The 18329-nt window shown below is 39.7% G+C and overlaps 1 protein-coding gene across 4 annotated transcripts in view; it reads left to right on the forward strand.

Moving 5' to 3' along the window:
• Window positions 1-18329, forward strand: part of LOC122809628 (gastrula zinc finger protein XlCGF26.1-like) — a 382837-nt gene that overhangs the window by 245330 nt on the left and 119178 nt on the right. For all 4 annotated transcript variants that reach the window (XM_044081268.1, XM_044081285.1, XM_044081276.1 and 1 more), the window contains one exon: window positions 18008-18085. In XM_044081268.1, coding sequence (XP_043937203.1) covers window positions 18008-18085 — 78 coding nt within the window. The remainder of the gene's footprint in view (window positions 1-18007; window positions 18086-18329) is intronic.

Below are 18329 nucleotides of genomic sequence, written 5' to 3' on the forward strand. Positions count from 1 at the left end.
GAAACTCCAATTTCTTCTTTACTGACTATGGGGGCTATAGAGCCAGTTCCTGATCCTTGTGGGATCCACAATTTGTTTCATGGTCAAGCCAAAAATGGTACCTGTTTCTCAAAAAAAAACAACAAATGCTAATAGAAATAAAAATGCTTTAAAGTTATGTTTTTCCCATACAAAGTAAAAAGCACTTCTAAACATTATGCCATCTCCACAGAGTAAAGTAAACACAATTTCTCCTCAGAAAAAAAAATTAGTTGCTTTTATCAACTTTTAAATTGATAACTTAAAAAGTAAGTGATGTAAGCAGGAGCCAAGAACGGGTAACAAAAACACTGAAAACCAACTAAGTCATGTTACAGGAAAGTAGAAAATGATTCTCAGGAGTGATGTGAACAATGGCCAATCCAAGACCAAAATAAAATAACCACTTGCCGAATTTGGCTACAGAGTACTTAGCCAAAAAATGACCCACAGAAAAAAAAAATCCAGAAACTCCAGTAGTTGTCCAAAAAGCTTTACTGAATAAGACAAAAACAGTCTTTCATCCTAACAACATACAGGACTTCATCAGAAGTACTTCACTTCCAATATACAGCTTGGCCTGAATGTATCCATAACGGCTAAAGAGAATTAAAAATAAAAGTCATGGATGTTCAGAAACCATATAGCTGAAACACTTGATATCATTTGCATATATCTGATGGGCCTCTATTACAGGAGGTTTAAGGTATCACACAGTGAAAACTCTAGCATGACTAGGTTGTTCTTGTAGCTTTTACTAATTTGTCTGTGTGAAATTTTTATTCTCTAGTTTGGATGTTAGTTGAGATGTTTTGCAGACACCTTAATGATTGTAGACATTAGCTTGTTATAAAGACCCTGTACTTCTAAAGTATAGCTAAATAGTCCACTTACAGTGTGCTGATGAGGTCATAAGAAAGCAGAAACATGCATGTCCATAGCTAGTGGGGTTTGTCTTTTTTCTCCTGAATGTATCCACAAAGACTTGAAAAGAAATAGTAAAAAGTCATGGACATTCAGTAGCCATATAGCTGAAGCATTTGATGTCCTTAAGGGGTCATTTGCATATATCCCTTGGGCTTCTATTACAGGAGTTTTAAGGTATCACACAGTGAAAACTCTAGCATGGCTAGGGTTTTCTTGTAATTTTTATTAATTTGTCTGTGTGACCTTTTTACTCTGTGGTTTGAATATATTACTATATTTCACAAAGACTTTCCTTATAATTGAGACAGTAAATTCATATTCCAGGCATAATGGTTTTGCAAAAAGTTTATTATTTGTATGGCTAGTGGAATGGCCACCTATCTCCATATGTTGCTGGTTGTGATTAAATTCTTTAATAATAAGAACATACCAACCAGAAATAACATCAGCACAGATCTCATTCAGCTGTATATCTGGATAATTTCTTTGAAAAAACAAACTCTTAATATACTTGCATTCATCCACAAAATCCTCATACTGAGAAGTCATACATGCTGCCTGAGTAAATTGGCCCATAACTATATTCCTTTTCTGACGTAAGGGGTGTTTACTAGCAAATGTAAGTAGGACTTTGAGAAAGTGGGTTTGTGAAATATTCTGGAAATAATGTTCTGTTACTGTTATGTTTATTAGTAATATCCAAATGTTGTAATTCATTGTCATGATACATTTGTGATTCCCCATCCTCTGAGCCAACTCTCGCATGTCATTAATGTCAAAGTGTGATCATTTTGTGTGTGGTGTTGAGAGATGATAAACCTTCAGCCGAATGTCTATAGAAAAAGTTAATTGATAAAATTCAAAAAGGAATTCTGAACATTGTCTTTCAAACAGTTACACGAGTCATCATTCTGTGGAGTACTTTTACCCTACATACCCTGCTAAAGTCGTTTTTTCTCGTAGCAAGTTACATACTGCACCAGTATCAGTCAAGACTTACCCATGAGTCTGTTTGCAACAGTTGCATGTAAACAATGCACCTTTTCAATAACCATCAGCTTTTTGCTGAAACCAGTCAAACCCACCATTTTCTCTTTCACCAAGTTCAGAAAGTCATTGCTTTCTTCTTCTTCTGGTAATCTAAGAAGCCATAAATGTTGTCATCCAGCTGTCGCTCAGTATGTTTCAGTTAATTTATCTCTAATTTTGCTGTAATTTTTCTGCACAGGCAACATGGTGATGTTCTTCGTGTTTCATTGTTGCAGTCATTACATATGGGTTTTCTGCCCGCAGTTAGCCCTCAGCCGGCCTGAATATCAAACTCTTGGATCCCTGCATCAGATGCTGTCTCTTCTTCCATTACGTCAGGTTGTCAGGGTTATAAAACATGCAGCCAATGCCATTATATCAGTCTTTCTTGCCGCACGGTGCCCAAAGCAGAAGCAGTTCACAAGTGCCAGTCGGCCGACTCCTGAAATTTTTGTTTTCGAGTTTCAAAACCGAAGTCTTCAAAAAAGCTAAGTACCCCAATGGGGATCCTTTTTCTTGCTCTAAACCGATGTCAGTAAAAGTTAACAATTGTATTACCTGTGGAAAGCAAATAGCTCCTAAAGATTTTCATTCATACCGCATTTCTTGCTTAGGCCCAAACCACGACGTCCCTCGCTGTCAGTTTTGTGCCTTATTCAACCCCCGAACTATTCGTTGTCTGTTTATTTTTGCAGCAAATTATTTTGATACTCTGTTTAACTATCCAGAAATGGCTTCGGTAAGCCATCCGACATTCTGAAAAAACGTAAAGATAAAGACAGAGATAGACCGCATAGGTCCAAAGCTGCTGACGATGCTTCCGTTAAGCTAGTCGCCAGTTTGCCGGTACACAGTGAGGCACTTTCGCAGTCCCTGATACCTGCTACTTCAGATTCTCAGGCCTCTACTGAGACCCAGTCGGAGTCCAGTATGCCGCAAGATGCTTCTTCGACCATGGAACCTGCGGATGTCTCTACCTTGAATGAGTTTGGAGTTGCTGTGCAGACACCGGCTTCTGAGGGTGTATTCAGACCTATTGACTTGCATTTCAAACCGACACCATCTTCTTCTTCAAGGCCTAAAACTCCACCCACGCCTAGAAATCCGACATCCAAACTACATGGTTAGGCCCATATGCCTAAAAAGCAAATGACAAGAATGGCTGAAGACTTTATTACTTTAATTAGGGGAAGCCAGCCTTCACCCTCTAAGAGACCTAGAACTGATTTTCCTTCTGATTCTTCTGATCAGGATTCTGAAATTTCTGTTTCTTCGGATTACCAGGATTTGCCCTTATCTACCTATGAGGATTCTGATGCAGAAGACTCCATTCCCTCTGCTTCCCCTCCAGAAGATTTTTCTTTTGGTGAAATCTTGCACACACTTAGGGAGCATTTCCGCTGGGAAAGCCAAGATTACTCTGACTCCAAAAAGAGGCTTAGGGAATTCTTACTCCTCCCTCAACACAGGCCTTTAGCTATCCCTCCTGTTCTGGACATTGTAGATGATGCCTTTTTGGAATCTAGCCTGGCCCCAGACACTTTACCTCCAGTTCCCAGGAAACCTGACTGGTATTACAAGAGTACCTGACTCTCACAAGTTCCTTTTCAAGAATCCTACTGTGGACCCAGAGACCATTTCCCAAGGACCTAAAGGCATTAAGGCTACTACTGCCAAAAACCCTACCCCCTCTGATAGAGATTCCAGGGCCTTGGACAGATGGAGTAAGAAGGTATACACTTCTGCTACTTTGGCCATTAGGGCCTTAAAACTGCCAGTTTCATATGTTAAAGTATCAGCAGCATATTATGGGACTACTTAAACAGAAAATGATGTTGATTCCTGACTGTGCTGAAAATAAAGAATTACAGGATTTAATGCATTCTGCTGAACAAGTTGGTAAACATACTTTGCAATGTGGTTTTGACCCTTTAAAAGGATCTTGCAGGGCTGCTGTCACTTTGTCTGTTTTTAGAAGGCATGCTTTGCTTAAGGAGCAAAATTTGCCAGATCATGTTAAAGCTAAATTACTGGATGCTCCCTTAAACCAAGACCGCCTGTTTGGCAACCAAGCAGAAGTCCTTAAAAAGATGGAGGAAAAAGCTAAATCTATGCAAACTGTTAAAGATTTCCTGCAAGTACAGCCTCCCAAATTTAGTAGGCATTGGCCTTCTAAGAATTGGTCCTTTCCTGTCTCTTCCAGGCCTTCTCAGTCCAAACCCAGGCACAGCAGACCACCTAGGCTACATTCTCAAGGTACTCACAGGCCTAAGCAGTAGGGGGCTCCCACTTCCAAAGCTGGAAGTAGTAAGACACCCCCCTGTGGAAAAATGTCACAATGACTTAACCTTAAACCTTCCAAGGCCTGCTTAACTGCCTGCTCCCTTAGGGGGAAAGATCACCCGGCATGTAAAAAACAGGGAACTCATTACCCAGGTCAAATGGGTTTTAAATATAGTTTCCCAAGGGTACAGATTCCACTTCCACACCTTACCAACCCCAAACGGTTGGCCAGATCTACCCCCAAAATCAGTGGGCAGCGGCCCAACAGCAGGTTCTCTCTCTAAGTATCAGGGCTATTCAACCTGTCCCAGCAGAAGAAAGGGGACAAGGTTTTTACTCAACCAAAATAACGAGTGCAGCAGAAGTAAGATAAAACGTAAAAGTTTAATTCCAAGTGGATGAGCGCTTTCACAGATATAGTTTCTTCAGATCCTTTTAGCAACCCCATAGATGTGCTCCTTATATAGTGATTCCAATTAAGCAATTAAATAATTAGTCAACTAGTACTCATCTATTAACATGAACAAAATATGAGTAGACAGAACAAATATATATCCCAAATCACACTAATAAAAAAGGACATTTCCAGATGCATATAAAAAATGAATTAAAAAATAGTAGTTAAAAACTGTATGTGCAGGTAATGTGCAAATAATCCATCAGATGTTTGCTAAAATCAATATTAAGACACATGCAATTAAGCCTCATGAAATAAACTGAACATCAGAGTTATTATAGACTGCATGGGTATATATGTATATAATTATAATATATAATATATGTAATATATATAATATGTATAATGTAATATATAATGAATATAATAGCAATAAAAGTCATTATATATATAAAATAATAAAATCATAGGATACAATTATTTAATATTCCTACGCTGCCTCAACTTGGGTTTAATTGATGCCCTATCATTCAAACCATGGCCCCTATCTGCCTTAAGTGTAATAATCCAGTCAGTCTCCTTTGCTTCAGTGTGATTCATGATGTCACCCCCTCTTATATTGACATTAATGATCTCTAGGGCCTTGAATAGGAAGGTCTGATTTTCATTGTTAGAGGATACATGTCTTGCAAGGGCATTATAGGGGCTACCTTTCCTAATGTGGTAGATATGTTCCCTCATTCTGTCTCTTAATGGACGGTTAGTTTTCCCAACATAAAAACTCGGGCAGGCTTGGCAGGTAGCTAAGTACACCACATTTGGTGTCATACAATTAGCATCTGCCCTAATAGAGAAAGTAACATGTTCATCTGGGTGTATAAAGACATTGCTACTGTCTATATATGAACAGAAATTACAGTGATTACATGGTTTGGTGTAACCATTACTCATCATAGTCTTGCCAGATCTGGGATAACATAATAGTCGTTTCAGGTTATTTTTATTCCTGTACAGGAAACTGGGTGTTTCTCCCACAATGCATTTCCAATCATTATCCACAAGATGAATATCCCAATGCCTATTAATAATTTCCTTCACATTATATAGGTCAGAGGTGAAATAAGTGGAAAATTTAACAGGTGTACGTATTGAACAATCTCGAATAACTTGCTGTTGATTTCTAGGTCCAAAATATGGTAGGCCTGTTGAGACGTAAATTCTCTACCTCTTCTAAATAGGATGTGACATCATTATTATAACCCCGGGTTAGTAGCCTATTGTTAAGATTGACCAACTCCTGGGAAAAACCACTATCAGTTGGATTGAGTCTAGAGGCTCTAATAGCCTGCCCTTTCATAATATTCTTTAACACAAAGGGTGGGTGGGTTATAATAATGATGAGGTCACATCCTATTTAGAAGAGGTAGATAATTTACGTCTCACAACAGGCCTACCATATTTTGGACCTAGAAATCAACAGCAAGTTATTCGAGATTGTTCAGTACGTACACCTGTTAAATTTTCCACTTATTTCGCCTCTGACCTATATAATGTGAAGGAAATTATTAATAGGCATTGGGATATTCTTCTTGTGGATAATGATTTGAAATACATTGTGGGAGAAACACCCAGTTTCCTCTACAGGAATAAAAATAACCTGAAACGACTATTATGTTATCCCAGATCTGGCAAGACTATGATGAATAATGGTTACACCAAACCATGTAATCACTGTAATTTCTGTTCATATATAGACAGTAGCAATGTCTTTATACACCCAGATGAACATGTTATTTTCTATTAGGGCAGATGCTAATTGTATGACACCAAATATGGTGTACTTAGCTACCTGCCAAGCTTGCCCGAGTTTTTATGTTGGGAAAACTAACCGTCCATTAAGAGACAGAATGAGGGAACATATCTACCACATTAGGAAAGGTAGCCCCTATAATGCCCTTGCAAGACATGTATCCTCTAACAATGAAAATCAGACCTTCCTATTCAAGGCCCTAGAGATCATTAATGTCAATATAAGAGGAGGTGACATCATGAATCACACTGAAGCAAAGGAGACTGACTGGATTATTACACTTAAGGCAGATAGGGGCCATGGTTTGAACGATAGGGCATCTATTAAACGCAAGTTGAGCCAGCGTAGAAATATTAAGTACTTGTATCCTATGATTTTATTATTTTATATATATAATGACTTTTATAGATATTATATTCATTATATATTACATTATACATATTATATATATTACATATATTATATATTATAATTATATACATATATACCCATGCAGTCTATAATAACTCTGATGTTCAGTTTATTTCATGAGGCTTAATTGCATGTGTCTTAATATTGATTTTAGCAAACATCTGATGGATTATTTGCATATTACCTGCACATACAGTTTTTAACTACTATTTTTTAATTCATTTTTTATATGTATGTTTTTATATGTATCTGGAAATGTCCTTTTTTATTAGTGTGATTTGAGATATATATTTGTTCTGTCTACTCATATTTTGTTCATGTTAATAGATGAGTACTAGTTGACTATTTAATTGCTTAATTGGAATCACTATATAAGGAGCACATCTATGGGGTTGCTAGAAGGATCTGAAGAAACTATATTTGTGAAAGCGCTCATCCGTTTGTGCACACCCACTTGGAATTAAACTTTTACGTTTTATCTTACTTCTGCTGCACTCGTTATTTTGGTTAAGAATATTTTGATTTCTACTACGTGGTGTCAGTGTTTACTTGTGGAAAGCTGGACTTTGATATTAAGGTTTTTACTCAAGACTTTTCCTGGTACACAGAAAAGACCGCTCCTGGCATCCTATCCTGGACCTCTCTATTCTAAACACCTTTTTGGTAATCCCAAATTTTAAAATGCTAACACTTACAGCTGCTTCCTATGCTAGGCAAACATGCCTGGTTGGCAACCTTAGACTTTAAGGAAGCTTACCTGCACATTCCAATAAGGGAATCTTGCAGGAAATACCTATGCTTCAGAGCAGGCTGCATGCACCATCAGTTCTCTGCCCTTCCCTTTGGCTTATCTACTGTGCCAGGGTATTCACAAAGTGCCTAGCCCCAGTCATTGCATTTTGCAGGCAAAGAAATATTCAAATATACCCATACCTGGACGATTGTCTAATTCAGGCAGAAAGCCAGGACATGCTACTAAAACATCTGGCATTTGTAAAGAAACTTCTAACCTCACTGGCCTACACCATAAACGAAAAATCTCATCTAGTACCCTGCCAACAAATTGTATTCCTGGGAGCAAGCTTGAACAAAACTTCCCAGATGGCTCACCTCACGCCAGAGAAACAAATTTATTTATTTATTATTATTTTTTAAATGTAAAACTAAACTGATATAACAGCCCCTGTGGCCCCACGGTAGTGCTGCTTGGTTCTCGCCTCCTCGTTCCTCACTTCAGAAGCTTTCTACAGAAGCTCCCTCTCCGCCTCAAACCAAAACGGAATACCTCCTGCATTACTTTTGAAAACTCCCTGGAGCTTGCCAGCCAGATTGAGCTGTAGAACTCCTGTGAAGAACTGCCCTAAAGTAACTTTTTTTGAATTTCCTCACTTCAGAAGCTTACTACAGAAGCTCCCTCCCCACCTCAAACCAAAACGGAATACCTCCTGCATTACTTTTGAAAACTCCCTGGAGCTTGCCAGCCAGATTGAGCTGTAGAACTCCTGTGAAGAACTGCCCTAAAGTAACTTTTTGAATACTGAGGGTGCAATGTTTCAAGTGCTGTGCATTACCCTATTTACCATTCTTATAATACTTTGAATGCTTATAACTGTTTGATGAAATACCGTTTCTCTAGTTGTTTGAGATAAGACACACCCGTATTTGCTACATCTAGGTAGTGCTTTAGACATTTTTATAATCCCAGGCAGTGTATTAGATGGTGCTTGTACAGATCTTTGCTAGTTCTACTGGTAGAACATAATGTTTCAATTGTCACTGTAAATGTTTGCTTTATTTTTTAAAGTGCTCTGCATTACCATTTATTTTCTATTTGCTAGATGTTATATATGCCTGTACTTGCTTTATTGTTCCATTTATTGCCTGTCACATTTTCCGTGATTGTTAGTAGCTACCTTAGTAAATTCCCCCATCCTATTACCAGGCTGGGGTACTGTGGTAAAGTTGGTCTTTGTACAGTGACTGAGTTCTTAACCCTGCATCTCACCTTACCTGATTTGCACTGCCTAGAAGCTGTACCTTTGCTACCATTTACCTCTCTTCACTTACCACTTCTCCTCTATATTTCCCCTTCTTCTTTGTCCATCCTTTCAAACTCTCTAACTACCTACAATATTCACTTCTGTGCCTATCCCTTTGAGCACTGTATTTATCTACTAACTTTATATTTACTACTCATTTTCCTATTGCATATTCCCCTTTCTCCTTCCTCTCTCTGTCTGTAATTCCACCACTTAAATGAACCTAACCTAGACTTTCTCTACTCTCTTTTTTTTTATTATTACAGTTCCTCACTTCAGAAGCTTACTACAGAAGCTGCCTCCCCACCTCAAACCAAAATGGAATACCTCCTGCATTACTTTTGAAAACTCCCTGGAGCTTGCCAGCCAGATTGAGCTGTAGAACTCCTGTGAAGAACTGCCCTAAAGTAACTTTTTGAATGTAGGTAGCCTCATAGCATCTACTGTTTCTATACTACCTACTCAGTAACACTTGTTTTGTCTAACTTCCCTTGTAAATGATTCAGCAGCCTACCTTGGACCTCCCAAATATACTCTCTCCCCTCAAGTCACCTCTGTCCTAGTTACTTGCATATTGAACGTTGTATGCGACCTGCTCACCACTAGGTGGCAGCACCTACTTACCAAGGGTCAGTGCAACTCTAATGTTACCTTGGCTTCTCTCCTATTAAACTGGCCAACTAACTTAAGAGACTGTATTTTTCTCTGTCTACAATCTGGTTTTCACCCCCTGTACTACATCAACTTATCTACTTAAAACATCTTTTTCTTCCCTACATGCTACTTGTCCTTATCTGGTACTACATCTCCTTACCTTTCTATATCATCAGCAGTAGCTGATACTTTTTTCAGCTGATCTTTCTTTTTTTTCTTCCCCGCTCGTACCTCTGGCTCTCTCTGCTCCCCTACCCTACCCCCAAATCCCACCCCCCCCACTACATCTACATTTATACCCACTTAACCACTCCTACTTCCTCTCCAACCTCTACACTCCACCCCTTCCTTTTCCTATCCCCTCCCACTTGCATGCAACTATTACTTCTCATCCCTCCCTCCTCCTTACACAACATCACTACATTACTTATTAAAACCCTAACATGCTTAAAAAATACTCATCCTTCCCAATTCAACTATTACTCCTCCTGAACCTTACCTACATCTACTATCTTACCCAACCTTATCCCATCACCCACTCACCATTCTCACAGTCAACATGCCCTCTCCATACTTCACCATCCAACTTCTTCAACTCAATCTCCCCTGAACTATATCCCTTCAACAACTACCTATGCTTTCATTTCAAACTATTCCCCCCTCTTAAACCCTCATCATCTACTCTACTCATATCTCCCACTAATCTTTCAACTTATATTTCTCAATCAAAACAATCCAAATACCTCCACTACTTAACTCATCTTTTAACTTCCTTACTTTTATCTGGTGATATTCACCCTAACCCAGGACCAACCCCCTCCTCCTCAATAACTAAATCCATCCTACTTACATCTCTTAATGCACAAAGCTTACCTAACAAAATTACAAATCTCCATGCCTGGCTACTCCATAACAAACCAGACATCCTAGCTATTTCTGAAACCTGGCTAAAACCACATGTAAAAAACGTAGAGATAGTACCACCTAATTACTCTATCATCAGAACAGACAGAACCCATAAAAAAGGTGGAGGGGTGGCTCTTATCTACTCTTCCTCCCTATGCATAACACCCTATAATAAAGCCATTCCAAAGTTCGCTAATGCAGAATTAATACTAGCTCATCTTCAGCTAAACAAACATAAATTTATATACATTGCCTCTCTCTACATTCCCCCTGGAGACAATGTCCCAATACTCGAAGAAATCCTCTCCTGGCTATCAACTAATATCTGTAATGAAACTATAATCATGGGAGACACCAATATTAATTGGTCCTCCATTCAATCCCCTACTCACCCCCTCAACATCAGCCTATACAACTACTCTCAACTCATTAACTCCATAACTAGGCCATCCAAAGACTTCACTAGTGGCAACATTTTAGACTGGATTCTAGTCTCCCACCCCCACAACTACCCTGACAGTGGAACCCTCCCTGACTCCCTCAGTGACCACCTTCCCATCTTCACTAGACATCTTCCTTCTCCCTTACTAGTTACTCATACTTACTTAACTACCCAATCCCATAGAAACTTTAACCCAGAAGCTTTCTCTGACACCCTTAAATCACTTAATTGGTACCATCTAAAAACTCTACCACTTGAAAATGCTATAACTCACTTTAATACTACCTTCCTACATCTCCTAAATAATCATGCTCCCTTAATAACCAAAAGAATAAAAAGGAAAACCACCCCCTTGTTAACAAAAAGTACACTAACCACCATGCGACTTAGAGATAAAGCCTGGACACAATACCAGAGGAACAAATCTACATCTAACCTCAATGAATACAAAACTCTTCGTAACTCAGTTAAAAAGCTTATCTCAGCAGACTGTCGAAACTACTTCATCCAACTTCAAAGCAACCATAAAACCAACCCACAAAAGTTCTGGAGAGGTATAACTACCCTATTAAAACCTGGTACTACAGAAAACCCTAACCCCTCCCCAAATGTACAAGACTCTGATCTTGCTACCCAATTCAATTCTTTCTTCATTGACTCTATTTCCAAACTTACCTCTTATTTTTCAAAAACAATCCACCTCCTACCTCCACTTCTCCTCACCCACCTCCCCCTCCAACTTCTTTCTCTCATTCCTCACCCTCTCAACCCCCACCATTTTTCATTAAACCTATTCCTACTTCTACTATAAGAAAACTCCTGCAGAAACTAACATTCCCTCATACTTCCTTAGCATAGCTGCTGAAGCCGTTGCCCTCCCTATCAGTATCCTAATCAACCGCTCTATCCAAGAAGGTCTTGTTCCTCAAATCTGGAAAAAAAAGCTTACATCATTCCCCTGCACAAAGGAGGAAATAATACTAATATTTCCAATTTCCGTCCCATCGCCATCCTCTCTCCCATTTCTAAAGTCCTAGAGAAATGTATCCACCTTCAACTCCTCCCCCATCTCTTGGACAACAACCTATTTACTCCTACCCAACATGGATTCAGACCCCATAATAGCACTATGACTGCCCTCCTTTCCTTCCTTGAAACTGTGAACAAAGCTAGAGACTTTGGCCTCACTGTATCTACCATCCTTCTCGATCTCTCTAAGGCCTTCGACACCATCTCTCATAACCTACTTCTTACTAAACTAGCTCACCTAAACCTCTCACCCTCTTCCCTCAAATGGTTTACCAGCTATCTCTCCAATAGGCAACAAGCTGTCAAATGGAAAAAGGCCACCTCCTCCTTCCTCATCTCCCCTACAGGTGTCCCACAAGGTTCCATACTGGGCCCCCTCCTCTTCAATATTTTCATTAATGACTTTTACCACTCTATCCCTCTTGCTAATGTTATCCAATATGCAGATGATTCCACAATCATCTGTGCTGCCCCATCCATCCCAACTCTTTTAAAACTAACTCAAGATGCTTTCTCTACCACAGAACAATGGATGAAAGACAACCATCTAGCACTTAATGCTGCTAAAACTAAACTTATGATTTTTACCTCCTCTAAAACTAAAAACTTTGATCGAAATTTATTCTCCATCACCAGCCAAAATACAACACCTCTTGAGCTGGTATCTGAAACTAAACTACTAGGGGTTCAAATCGATGATAGGCTCAAATTCAACTCCCATTTACTAGTAAACATAAAAAAAAAACACCAAAAACTTGGTATGCTCTACCGACATGGTTCCTCACCTCAACTACTAAACTTACTCTCTCTACTACATTTCTATTACCCTCCCTTCTCTATGGAGCCCCTCTTCTAACAAATCTACAATCATCTCTCAAAACCAAACTATCCTCTTGTTACAATAAAATTGCCAGATTCGCCACTAGCAACAAATCATCAACCCATCACTGTGAATCTCTCCACAAACTAAACTGGCTAGAGCTACCAAACTACCTCTCCTACACTCAGCTCACCTATGCTCATAAACTCATTTTCCAGCCTTCTCACTGTCCCTCCCTCTCCACTACTTTTAAAATGCACCACTCACAAAGACTTCTCAGATCAAACAATCAAAACCTTATAGAAGTTTACAGACCCCTCCACCCCCCAGGACAGTACCTCCTGTCACACTCACTAGCACGCTTATGGAACTCCCTTCCCCCCTCCATTCGTACCATTACTAGCCTCCCATCCTTTAAAAAATCACTCCACTCTCATCTAACCTCCACATGGGAATGGTCCTGCTCCCATCCCTCATAACCTGCACTTTACTTCAACACTCTTTCCCTTCCTTCTCTCAAATACCAGGTAACAATTTCTTGCTTGCTTCTAATTTACTACTCCATACTAGTATCAAGCAATTCCTCACCCTACTGCATCTAACTACCTATCCTCAATCCTACAAAAAAAAAAAATATTTTGTTATACTTTTTACATTATTACCTTTGATTGAAATACTTTTGATCAGTCTGTTTTACCTCTGTAATCCTCATGCAATCTGTGTGTGTATATCAATCTTACTTTGTTTACCTCTGTAATCTTCATGCAATCTATATGTGTATACTAATCTTACTTTGTTCACCCCTTTAATCTTCATGCAATCTATGTGTGTGTATACTAATCTTAGTTTGTTTACCTCTGTAATCTTCATGCAATCTATGTGTGTATATTAATCTTTGTTGTATATGTATTAGGAGCTTTTCTCCCCAGGACTCCATTGAAAACTGGTTCTTCAGGCCCAATGGACTATCCTGGCTAAACAACTGCAAATAAATAAATAAATAATAAATTTGATAGCCTACTTCAAACTACTGGCCACAAAGACCCAGCTATCTGCAAGGAAATTCCTGCAAGCCCTGGTATTCATGGCCTCTTGCATTCTACTAATTCCATATGCAAGACTGCATATGAGGAAACTACAATGGTATCTAAAACGCCTATGGTGTCAACATTCTCAGGACCTGGAATCAATGATTCCTATCATTCCTTGTGTAAAGACAGAGTTCCTTTGGGGCAGAGGCCTGCTTCCACAACAAGGGGCTCCCATTCACTCTACCCCCTGCCGCCCAAACCCTAACAACAGATGCATCAGACTATGCATGGCGGGCTCACTTGACAGGGCAGTGCATTCAAAGTAAATGGAACTCAAGTCAGATGCACCTGCATATCAATCAAAAAGAAATGTTAGCTGTACAGAATTCCCTGGCAACCTTCAAGGACCACATTCTTCCAGGATAATTATTGGTAAAGACAGACAACACCACAGTTATGTGGTACATAACAAGCAGGGGGGGAACCCACTTGTACCCTCTCTGCAGACTAGCCACGGCTCTGTGGAACACAGCCTTGAGCTACCAAGTGCTCCTACAAGCTCAGTTCCTGCCAGGCAAGCTAAATTCATTGGCAGACAACCTAAGCAGAAATCTCATGGATCCACACGAGTGGAAAATGGAACCAAAGATATTGAACCTTTTGAAAAACAAATGGGGGAATCCAGAAATAGACCTGTTTGCCTCCCCTCAGAACTACCAATTGGATAAATTCTGCACAAGGACTTCCCACAGTCAAGCTTGGAAAGTGGATGCCCTGTCCTTCACCTGGGAAAGCCTCTCAGTTTATGCCTTTCCCCCTCTGACTCTCCTCTTGAAAGTTCTGCTAAAGATCAAACAGGACAAACCAAGGACAATACTGAGTGGACCAGACTGGCCACACCATCACTGGTAACCCTCTTGTGCATGTCACTGCTGGAATCATGGCACTTGCCTCAGACCCCCTTCCCTGCTGTCCCAGCAGGAGGGCCAGATTCTGCACTCTCAACTTGAAACTCTGAACCTTGCAGCCTGGCTAATTCCTTGAGCTCTCCAATAGCATCCTTCAGTAAGCAGGTGCTAGATGTCATTCTGGAGGCAAGGAGGCCTAGTACTAGAAAATCCTGTGCTGAAAAGTGGAAAAGATACTGTTCCTGGAGCCAGACTCAGGGGATGGGCACAACAGTGCCCAGCTTACCGCATATTCCTCAGTACTTAACAGAGATGCTCCACAAAGGCCTTTCCTTCTCGTCAATTAAAATTCATGCCGCTGCCATTTCAACACATTATAATACTGAACCACCCCTCTTCTCTCACCCCCTGCTAAAGCAATTCCTCAGAGTGGCCAAAAATTTAAGACCACCCAGGAGAGCCTCTACTCCAGCCAGGGACCTTAACTTTGTATTGGAAAAGCTCACTCTACCTCCTTTTGAGCCAGCTGCAACTGCAGAGTTGAAATTCCTTTCTCGGAAAACAGCCTTCCTTCTAGCCATCACTTCAGCAAGAAGAGTGTCTGAATTACAGGCCCTCGTGGCAGTGGAGCCCTTCATCATCTTCCATGCAGACAGGGTGTCCCTCAGGACCAGTCCTTCCTTTATGCCCAAGGTAGTGTCTAGTGTGGCCTTTAATCAGTCCATTCATTTGCCTACTTTTTTCCCTAATCCACAGAATAAAGGAGAATGAATACTGCACTCTTTGGATGTGCACAGACAACTTAGACTTTATTTGGACAGGACTAAGCCTCTCAGAAAATCTGAACAGCTGGTGGTTTGCTTTGCTGCAGGGGCAGAGGGGGAAGGCCATTTCAAAGCAAACCATTTCTAAGTGGATAGCCCATTGCATTCATTTCTGCTATAAGCACCATGGAAAACCTACCCCACTGGGGATAAGATCACATTCCACCAGGGCTGCATCTACCTCTACAGCCTTTCTAAGAGGTGTCCCTACCAGGGACATCCTAGAAGTTGCTACCTTGGAGCTCTGTACATACCTTCACCAAGCATTACCACATGCCTGTTTTTTTCAAAATCCAGAGAGCTGGTTTTGCCACTGCAGTCCTGCAGGGCTTAATAGCTGTCCTAATGCTCTCTTAACTTCCTCCTCCCTTCCTTAGATTTGGGAATCAACCCAAATGTAATGACTGCAACAGTGAAACATGAAGAACATAGTACAATTGTGTACACTTACCATAAATGTAGATGTTCGAGTGTATTCACTGTTGCAGTCCTGGTTACCCTCCCTCCAGCCCCCTGACTTCTCTTGGCTGCACTTTTCTTCTTGTTTAGTGTATTTCAGCTTTCTGGTGTATTTGCTTTTTTTTTGGAGGTGTAACCGAACATATAATTGCTTCCCATTATGGGGGCACCTGACATATGGGGCAAGAAAAACTGATGTAATGGCGTTGGCTGCATGTTTTATACCCCTGATGACCTGACGTCATGGAAGGAGAGACAGCATCCGACGCAGGGATCAAAGACTTTAATATTCAGGCCAGCTGAGGGCTACCTGTGGGCAGATAACCCAAATGTAATGACTGCAACAGTGAATACAATCGAACATCTACATTTATGGTAAGTGCACACAATTGTACTTTCTGCTGTTTTAAGTAGTGAAATTTTCAGCTTCAACTACTTCCAATTGACTTTTTTTAATATTTGTTTACTTGTTAGTAAACAGTCTCAACTAATGGAGAGTGACTTTTAAAGCTCTTCAAACATCCTTAAACCTAGTCTCAGAAGCACTCATTCTCTTGACCATCACTTGTTTAGGCAAGCCCAGAACCAAAGGTCATCTGTAAAAGCAACTTTTGCCATCACAGATGTAATTTCAATTATTTTTGAAACTTTCAAAATTCATAGTACCCCCTCAGAATTTGGTAAGTTTGCTAGTACGTTTATTGCACTATATTAAAATAAAACCACTTAAAATGCAAGATAACAAACACAGCAACTGTAGAAGACCACCATCTTACTGCAACACTGCAAAATTGCCACATATTCTATTTGCTTTATCCACAGGAGGTTGAGGTGTCGGTTGGCCAAAGCACAAGATGCTGAAGAGCACAACGGTAATCATTATTTCCCATGGGAAATCACTGCTGGTGTTGTTTCTGAGTGTCATTACCACTGATGCCTCTTTTTTGGGAGATTTATCCTTTTTTTCTAGTCGGTGCAACTGTGGAGTTGGTGTATATAAATGAGGGGGGGGGGGTGCATTGAGCTTAATTTTTCACCCGTGAGAGTTTCAGCCATTGTTTTTTGGCGTTTTAGTGCCTGATATTCTGATGTTCTAGGTTCTATAGTAGAGATGTTTTATTTACTGTTCCGTACAGCAGAAATAGTTTTGTTTTCATGACTGAACATTAGCAGCCTGAGCAAAAGTTTGGACTGTTGATATTTGTGGAATGAAGAGTGCTAGTGGTTACACAAAGGAACCACTTCATTTCAATTGGTCATACTTTTCAAAGCAGTGCTTTTCAGTGTGCTAATTATAAATCAAACTATCTTTCTATATCTGTTTGACTAGCTATATATTTATCTGAAATTAACTGGCATAGAGCACTGATAAAAGATGACCAAGTTCAGTCTCAACCAGGGAAGGTACTGTGGACTTTGAATTGAGGTTGCATATTGGAGTAGCTTTTTTCATTTCAGGTCAAGAAAGCAAGAAGCATATACTGGTCCTCCCAATTTACAGATATTTGGAATTAAGTGGAAATACAATATAATAAAATATATAAGTATAATGCCTCTTACTATATTGTACTGTAGAGCTTTACCTACATTTGCTTAACTGTTTTATTGTATATTGTATTCAACTTCAATTTTTGTAAATTTTTGTTATTTGCTTGTACTGTGGAGCTTTTCTCCTCAGGCTTCCACTGAAAAAGGGCTTTTGCTCAGATGGACTATCCCGGTTAGCAGATGTTAAATAAATAAATGGTCAAGTCACTGAAGAGAACTTTGTACTGGTCTGGCCTCCACACAGCTGTTAGAATTCCATTCCTCTGTTACTGCTGTTTTGAAAAAAAAATTGCATTTTAGATTCCAAAGCAGTGAAACATTACCAAATTCCAACACGTAACAAGAAAACAAAAAGTGCTTTTACTGTTTTAGTTTAGGAACAATGTTCTGTTGTGTACTGCTTCTGTCCTTTCATTCTCTCCTCATTAATTTGTTCTTTGTTAACGTAGTTTTTTTTTTCATTCATTTTCAGGTATGAACAGCACATCTGCATCCTCGTCTGTTAAACTTACTAGGATTAGATCATTCCTGAAGCCAAAGTCTGAACCAGGTATGTTAGCTGTTGAGGTTAATTGTTGCTTGCATATGAACAAAAAATTATTGTGTGAAATATTACATTTAAACAGGTATTCAGAAATGCATTCCAGATGCTTGAACTTGATTTTACCAAACAATGACTTGTAACACATGGATGCCTGCATGTAGTTAAAAATGTAACTTGGGTTGAATCTCCCTGCCAAGGCAAAGTCAAAAACGGCATTAAAGACAAGGAAACAAGTACAGCATTCTCCTGG

This window comes from Protopterus annectens, chromosome 1.part1 (assembly GCF_019279795.1).
Source record: "Protopterus annectens isolate FY-2018-M chromosome 1.part1, PAN1.0, whole genome shotgun sequence".
In the NCBI taxonomy this organism is placed as follows: domain Eukaryota; kingdom Metazoa; phylum Chordata; order Ceratodontiformes; family Protopteridae; genus Protopterus; species Protopterus annectens.